The sequence below is a fragment of the Solanum tuberosum genome, unplaced genomic scaffold (assembly GCF_000226075.1).
Source record: "Solanum tuberosum cultivar DM 1-3 516 R44 unplaced genomic scaffold, SolTub_3.0 scf00502, whole genome shotgun sequence".
NCBI lineage: Eukaryota > Viridiplantae > Streptophyta > Magnoliopsida > Solanales > Solanaceae > Solanum > Solanum tuberosum.
The window spans coordinates 308,926-317,915 of NW_006239423.1; the positions used below are offsets into that span (position 1 = coordinate 308,926).

General features: G+C 32.0%; 2 protein-coding genes across 2 annotated transcripts; one reads left to right on the top strand and one right to left on the bottom strand.

The window, feature by feature from the left end:
• Window positions 1-270: 270 nt before the first annotated feature.
• On the bottom strand, window positions 271-819 carry LOC107058382 (uncharacterized). Its single transcript, XM_015304025.1, has 2 exons — window positions 456-819; window positions 271-392 (listed from the first exon to the last, which is right to left on the bottom strand). The coding sequence occupies exons 1-2, from the start codon at window positions 817-819 to the stop codon at window positions 271-273; spliced, it is 486 nt and encodes a 161-aa protein (XP_015159511.1).
• A 2,318-nt stretch (window positions 820-3,137) lies between these two features.
• On the top strand, window positions 3,138-6,436 carry LOC102593982 (small ubiquitin-related modifier 1-like). Its single transcript, XM_006364596.2, has 3 exons — window positions 3,138-3,295; window positions 5,934-6,083; window positions 6,167-6,436. Exons 1-3 carry the CDS (start codon window positions 3,212-3,214, stop codon window positions 6,257-6,259), a joined length of 327 nt encoding a protein of 108 aa, XP_006364658.1. The 5' UTR covers window positions 3,138-3,211; the 3' UTR covers window positions 6,260-6,436.
• The last annotated feature ends 2,554 nt before the right edge of the window (window positions 6,437-8,990 follow it).

Genomic DNA, 8,990 nt, shown 5'->3' on the forward strand with positions numbered 1-8,990 from the left:
TAACATATGCCTTTTTTAAAATCGAATGAGAGAAATATTTCTCTTCTTTTAGGACTGTATGAGTTGTGACACTGTCCAGGAGGTACATATCTCCATTACTCATCTTGGATCCAACTGAAGACTCTGGAAATTTTATTTATCTTCATAAGAATAAAAATACATAATAAGAAGTACGAAACTTAACAAAGGAAAATTTAAATACATGAACTTTAAGTAAGACATTAAAAACACATAACAACATTGTTCATTTCCCAATTTAATTATCAATCTTTAGTTGCGATCCTCAAAGAAGTCCTCAGCTTCTAGATGAGTAATATTATCGAGCCCATCAAAAGCATCACCTTTCAATGCTAAATTCACCTCAACATTCTCATCATATTTGTGAGAAGACCCTGCCTGAGCATCATCTTTGAGAGTCAAATGTTACTCTACTCGAGCATTAGAAGAGGAGGCACCTCCTTTATTTCCTTTCTTTTTAAAGGAATTTTGATACAGCCTGACAAAATGCTCAGGTGCCCGATATTCATTTTTCCAATGATCTTTAAGGCCACAACGATGACGGTGATCGCTCTTTCCTTTAGAAGGATTATTTTGAGAACCCATATTGTTTTCTCTTTTGTTATAACCACCACCTCTACGATTATTATATCGTCTTTTGTCTTTGCCACGCCCGCACATATTATCATGGCCCCTATTATTTTGTCTTATTTCAGACTGGCCATGTGCTTTTATCCTGTGTGCCTCCGGTAATGGAGCACTTTCAGTGGGACGAGCTTCATGATTTTTCATTAAAAGGTCATCATTATGCTGCTCAGCCATTAGAAGACATGAGATTAATTTAAAGTATTTTTTAAAACCCTTTTCACGGTATTGCTGCTGTAATATCATATTGGAGGCATGAAAAGTAGTTTGTGTCTTTTCCAACATGTCCTCATCTTTTATAACTTCCCCACATAATTTTAATTGGGAAGTGATTCTAAATACAACAAAGTTATACTCAATTATGGTTTTATAATCTTGAAATTGTAAGTTCATCCACTCATAACGAGCCCTTGGCAATACCATTGCCTTGAGGTGGTCATACCTCCCTTTCAAGCCTATCCACAATTCAAGTGGATCTTTCACTGTTAAGTATTCAACCTTCAGACTTTCATCAAGATGATGACGAAGGAAAATCACGATGACGAAGGAAAATCACAACTTTCGCTTTATCTTGACTTGATGTTTTATTTCTTTCGATTATACTATCACCAAGACCCTTAGCGGTAAGGTGAATTTCATCATCAAGTACCCATGACAAATAGTTTTTTCCAGAAATGTCAAGTGCCACACATGATGAAAACTATCACAAAATAGTTGAGTTAATAACATGATTTTGATTTCTTTATGATAAAATATAAATTAATGTTTCAAATGATTAAGAATTAGTATAAAATATATTATATGCATGGACATGAAATGTTACAAAAGCATGTAAACTCATAAAGTATGAAACGGTAAATTTAATATATATTCTAATTATTTTACAATATTTATTACTAGTTCAATAGTTATTAACGCCAAAGTTTAGTAACATTTTCAAGTCATATTTAATATAATACTATTCTTCTTCTTTATGACACACCAATATACTTATCATAATGTATGAAAATACTTACGAGTTATTTTAACTAGCATGCTATCATATTACTTAGTAATTAATTTAGAGTTATAAGTTAGTAGCATATAAATAACATAACAATATAAACATGAAACGTATTGATTATTATGCCTAGTAAAGTATCATAATAATAGCTAAATCAAGTTATATACGCATTATTTAAATTATAGATCAAAGATGTATGCAAATTCAACATATAAATGTATACCTGGCTCTAAATGAAAATTGATTAACTTTTAGGAAAAAAAGATAATACCGAATTAAGTAGGTCTCAATTGGTTAGAGTCTCGTGCTGATAACATGTTGTAAAATAAGAGAAAAATATAAGAATCCTTAGGCAATATAGGGAGACAAAATAGTGATGAAAGGTATAAAGTAGAGTCTTATTTTAATCTCTTCAATTGTGTCCTTCTTAAGGGTAAAGAATACCCTTTTATAGGATGTAAAATTCATCCGTTTACAGTGTTAAACAAAATACGTTAGAAGATCTTTAAGTGATACATTAAATGGGACATTACGTTAGGTGTAGATTGAAAAGAAACATCCAGACATTTAAATGAATTTGTAACAGCTTCTACTTTTTAAAATTATAACTTATTCTCAATAACAAAAAAGCTCTTTCGGCTTAAAAGAACATGTTCTTATTAGCCAAACAACTCAAAAAAGAAGATATATATACTATTATTTTTTTTTTTTTAAAAAAACTTTTTAGTCTCCAAGAACTTTGACCTATTTTTTTATTTGGTTTAATATATCGAATGACCTTTTAAACTTATCTGTAAATTTCGTTTAGATATTTGAATTGCGCCTTCACATGATCTAGTGTTCGTATTAGGTATTTATGATTCAAATTTTGACAATTTTTTTGAGCTTGTCCTCAAGTAATTGTTATATAAATAAGTTAATTATTTAAAGTAAATCATCTCATTAATTATATACATATTAGCATCAACTTCATGTGTGTTCTAATTAAAATAGTTATATATAATTAAATAAGATAAATTATTTTATGTGATTGATTTAACTATATAATAGATACTTAAAAAAATAGTATACATACAAAAGTCTGTTTATAAAATTTAAATAAAGATATATATAAAAATTAAAATTGAAAAAAAGAAGAATTCATTCTTAAAACTTTTTGCAACTGGCTACTGTAGTGGAGAATAGAACTCCAAGCGTATTTCCATTCACAGCCGTCCGATTCTTTGGTGGACGTATCCTGACCGTTATGCTCCTCTTTTCCTGGTCAACATCATGGATTCCCTCGTTTTTTCTTTTTCACCACGGAATTCAAATATATATTAAATATAGTTTATAATTCTTCCCTACTCTCCTCTTCATAGCAAAATCCTTCACTCGCGATATTATAATGCCACGTCATCCTTGAACATTTTTACACCGTCGATTTCATAGATTGAACCCTTTTTAGCGCGTGGCAAGTTCATAACAGAGAAAAACGAAACGCTCACCGTATTAAAGGAAGGAGGCCAAGCTTGAAGAATTATCTCAGTTGGGCGGAAGAAGAAGAATTATAGAAGTGTGATCATAATGTCTGCTAGCGGCGGCGCCGGAGATGAAGATAAGAAGCCTAATGATCAGATGGTTCATATCAATCTCAAGGTTAAGGGTCAGGTATAAACATTTATCGTCGTTTTAATTTTTTGTATGTATGGTATTCTAATATCTTTACTCTGTGTTGCTGTACATGTATATGCGCTCATATGGACTACTATTTTCGTGTTCAGGATAGTGTTTTTTGTGATTAGGTTTAGTTTTTTAAAATAATTGAATGGGGAACGTTTTGTTTGTCTCGGCATGTATGAGAAAACTGCGATTTCATGGTTTGCGTTTGGCATAATACATGAATATGCTCTTTAATTTAAATTCAACTATATCTATGCACTCTAACTTTGATATGTATAAGTAGATAAACTTCTATAAAGTTTGAATAAGTAACACATGTCATTAATGACATAATACATGTAGGATACCATGTAAGATGTCGAGTAGGACCGATATTGTCATGTAGGATGCCAAGTAGCTCATGTGTGTTTATTTATTTAATTCTATACAAATTTAAGTGTACTTGTTTATATTCAAAGTTGGAGAGGCCAAGTTAAAGGGCATGCTTATGTATTATGCCTTAGTATTTTGTTAATAACTCCTAGTAGTCATGAAATCATAGTATTTATAGATGATGAAGTTCTACTAATGCATGATTTCCTTCAATTTGCATGTGATTTGTTGATACATAATCATCAAGTTAATCGGATTGGTCAATTTTCATGTTTTTGTATGCATTCGTGAGTGAACTGTGCACTGTAACAGTGATTTTCATAACGAGTTCACATAGATTGGTTTGGGTGGAATCTTTGTTGTAGACACAAAATTGAGCCATACCTGGCTGCTACCTTTTAATTAGGTTTGAAAACTCGGGAAGTTTGGTAGAAGTTCTGGCATTATGGGAAGTTTATTACAAATCAATAAACTCTTAAGAATGAATTTTTTTTAGATGTTTAATAAAGATCTTACAAAATTTAATACTTTGTAGATCACAACTTACTGTACATAAATGGATAAATGCAGATTGAATTATCCTGTCTTGCCTCTTTACCATTGTATTCTTGTTTTGATAATGTTTGACAATTGTCATGAATATAACTTATAAGCATGACTTGGAATGAATAATCAGCTGTTTGGGAAGTGATCCAAACCTCAATGTAATTGGATTATTTGTCTTAGAGTTGCTATTGGGTCAGTGATTCCCTACACTTTCTTTTTACTTTGGCGTACCTTGAATCTGTAACATTGGCATATGCATGAAACCAAATTTAAACCATTATATTGGTTTTTCAAAAATTGAAACCTGTAAGTTATAAAAAAAAAACATGTTTTTGGGTAGTTTAGTTTGTTTGGCGTAATTTGGGTATATCTACATCTTTTTTCTTTTGACAATAAATAATAAAATTTTCTGCCTTCACCTTTTCTCTTCTTCCTTGTTGGTTCTAATTATGTTCCATTTTATGCTCATGAATTTCAGGTGTTGGCAAATTGTCAAATATTATTTATCTGCTCTATTTTATTTTCATCTTTGTTCACTATACATTGTAAGCTGCATAATTAAGTAACATACATGTGTTATTGCCTTAGTTATACGTTTTTTTGATTTCCATCTAAGAAATGATTGATTCTACAGCATGAGAACATATCCCTATGATGTGGGAAGGTTGCAGTTATTAATTGGACATGTCAATAGGATGCTAGGGATGGAAGTGTGGTATTCTAGGTGTGGGTAGTACTGGTAGCTTGAGTGAGGCCACGATGAAGAAAAGTGATTGTTTGCCTGTAGAGATAACCAGAAGAGGGGATTTAGTATGGCAGAAGACATATCTTATGCTCTGTATGTTCTGTGATAACATGATTACTATTTGGTATCTTTTGGCCTTTTTTTTGGTGAAGTTCAGCGAACAACCTTAGTGAAAGATACAGTCCCTCAATGACTATGAACGAAAACATGCATCCCAACTTTAACATGATCAAGGATAATGTGTTATCACTGAATGGCTGAATGCAATTCCATACATAATGCAACTCCATCCATTAGTTAATATGGAATAAGAGGGAAAAGAAGAACAAGAAACACCCTCCATGTATCAATATTATTGTTGCAAACTTTTTGGTGGTCTTCTGGTATCCTCATTAGTGTCATTGGTACAGGCAAACTCTATGCATTGTATGTTCAGTATTTATGGTGGAAAGTGTAGCCTCCTTCTGCTGTACATCCTCTTGGGCTGGATAAATAGCTTAAACACTTTTTGATACTATGTTCATGGTTAAAAGTTCTTGAGGTGGAACAAGTGTTGTCACTGTTTTGCTTGTGTAAGATTAACCTAGCATCTTTGCAAGGATCAGTGATTGCTTGAAGCTTCCTAGCTCAAATGTGACAGATGATTACAGTCTAATTACATATAGTGTATTATAGCTTGAGGCCTCTGCCTCTGTGGTACCTGCACCCATGTGTAAAATAGACTTTACTCTTCAGTTGACTTAACTTTGGTTCTTCATGTTTCTGTAGTTTACTGAGCTAGTTTTTTTGTGACATCTTCTTTGTATTGTGTTTTTAGACACCTTTTGTCCTAGTTTCTGTCCTCCCTTGACCCAAAAAAGGTGGAAGATATAGTTTGACTAAGAAGATGGAGTTGAGGGGCCATTTTCATATAGAATTGTGTATCTTTTCTCATTGGTACTCAACATCAATTATTACATGCAGGATGGGAATGAAGTGTTTTTCAGGATCAAGCGTAGCACACAGATGCGCAAGCTCATGAATGCTTATTGTGACCGGCAGTCAGTGGACATGAACTCAATTGCATTCTTATTTGATGGGCGCAGGCTTAGGGCAGAGCAAACTCCTGATGAGGTATTGAAACGTTTCACACTTGTATTGCTTTTACCAATGTTGTATGTTTTATCTCACATTCTTTTCTTCAATTGTTGAAATAGCTGGAGATGGAGGAGGGTGATGAAATCGATGCAATGCTACATCAAACTGGAGGCAGCGATACTGGATGCTGCGCTTCTTTCTCTAATTTTTAACTTGGTTTATGTTTGTAGATTGTTTAGGGTGATACTTTCAGAGTGTTGGTATAACTCCCTCATCTGCTTTAAGATGGTAAATTTATGAATGTTTAGTTTTCAGTATTAGATATGACGACACTACTAAATGGTTCAATTTCCATCGCATTTGTCAAAAACACTCTGAATATGGTTTCAGATGGTGTCTTGCAGCTCACTTTGCCTAATAATATTTCATACCCATCATAATATTGTACATCAAATTGTGCAAATGCCGAAAAATACGTTCCGATTGGGATTCCTCTTGCAAAACCGTATGGTTGATTGGATGTGCTTGGAAAGCCAAGAGTCAAGACAAACGCAGTCAGTGACTATTGAAGCAGTAACCTACGCAAACCATCGTGAGAAGCCTAAAGTTAGAGTCCCTCTAAAACACATGCCAAAATGGATAAATAAATTTTAGTCTATCATTTTAAAGGTAGTTCACCCACTCATATACTCCCTCTATTTCTAATTACTTCTCCACTTTTGAATTGACACATCTATTAAGAAAACAAATATTGACATAGTGAGTTTATCATTTTATTCCTATTAGTTATGAAGTGGATGAATCAAAATTTTAAGATTTTCAAGAAGTTCTACTTTTTTAAAAGTAATTAATTGAGGGTATAATAGATAATTTTTTTTTTGTTCTTTCTCGATTTGTCAAAATGGACAAGTAATTAGGGACAACTAAAAAGGAAAAATGGACAAGTAATTAGGGACAGAGCGAGTAGTTTGAATTTGGAAATATTTTATAGTTGATTAGTTATTATCTAGTATTTTTTAGTATCTTTAGTAGTTTGAATTTGTCATGTACTCCATATGTCCCTAATTCTCTGTCCATATTTGAATTGACACACCTATTAAGAAAACAATGATCGACATAGTAAATTTATCATTTTACCCTTCTTAATTATAAATAAAAATCACACCATATACACATTTAAGAGACAACATTACGGATTTTAAACCTACTCTTAAAAAATTCTTACTTATAACAGTTTTATTACGAGTTATAACATATTAATTAAATTTAACTTTATTTAAAAATAAATTAAATTTTACTTTATTAAATGATTAATCTTTTTATAATTTTATTATTTAGATTGCAGTTCCTTTTTTAAAATCAGTAATTATCAATTACGCAATTTTAGGAATTTATATCAATTACCGTTTCAAGTTTACAGTTACACGCAAAAACTCCCAATCACGTTAATCCCCCCCCCACGCCTATCCAATTCATCACGCCACCACCCCACTACCCGCACCTTCAGAAATCCAAAGTTCATCTCCCTCATCTCTCTAAAAAATACTCAGTGACGTTTCTCATATCTCTCAAAAATACTCAGGGTCGTTTCTCCTATTATTCATGACGAAGAAATCTGTTCTAACGCCTAGAAAGAGTCCTCGACTCGTTGAAGCAACTTCTACGGATGAAGTACATGCTCCAACATTCAACATATTGACTCAAACCCCGCCGTATAAAAATAATGAAATTCCGGCAAAGGGTGGTACTTCTCAGTTGAAGATTAGTCAAGCAAAGAAAACAGTAAGTCCTGCAAATCAAAAGGGAAAAAAGAGGAAGGTGAAAATTGTAAAAGCGACCCATTCTGATTCGAATTCGGATTTCGTAAGTGAGATATAAAAGAAAAAAACAAAAAAAGTAACAAATGTTGAAATTGGTTAGTCTTCAAAACCATCAAGAAGAAGAATAACAAGGAAGGAGGACTCAGAAATCCCAATTTCAAAAAAGGGCAAAAAAGTGGTTAGGATAATTATTATATTTAATTTATTTTCGAATTATTCAATTTACTATTTTTTTTGTTAAAAATATTGTATTATGATTATTGTTGGTACAAAACTTATGTTGGTGTGAAACTTGTACGAAATGTGAATAATATTTGTATGAATTTGACATTAATATATGATATATGAATGTTGTATGAAATGTGATTTAATATTGGTATGCAATTGGTATGAAATGTGTTTTGACATTTGTATGAAATTGGCTTGATATCAGTAACCCAATTAGTTGATTTTAGTGTCGTTTGTTAAATGCCACAGTGCACATGAATCTGGTATGATGTTTGAATAATATTGGTGTGAATTTTTTTTCAAATACGGTATGTTGTATTACTAAAATTTATGCATATGAATGTGGAATGAAACATGAATAATATTGGTATGAACTGAATTTTATATATGGTTTATAAATGTTGATATGAAATTGATTTAATTTTTGTATAAATTATGTGATATATTTAATTTATAACTACTTATAAACTAAAGTTGGTGTTGGAATGAAACATGAATAATGTTGGTATGAAATATGTTTTAATTCAGTTTAAACAATTTTATTTTATAAGCAAGGAAGACATACACACAGTGGTCTTCATGCACAATTTGGTGTATTCAATGAGCTACCCCACATAAAGATTCAATGTCAGTTATTGTGCCATTTGTTACTTCTTGAAACTGAAAATGTCAGAGACGACATGTTTATTGTCAAAATAAACGGTACAATACTACGTTTTGGGATTAAGGAATTCGCAACAGTAACTGGTCTCAAATGTGGACTCCTTACCGACTTTGTTTCAGATCCGTCTATTTCAAATAGACTTATCTAAAAGTATTTTGGTGAAATGACCACAATCCCTAGGTTAGACTTCTTGAATAAGTTTAAAGAAGCTAACTTCTTTGAACCCGAAGA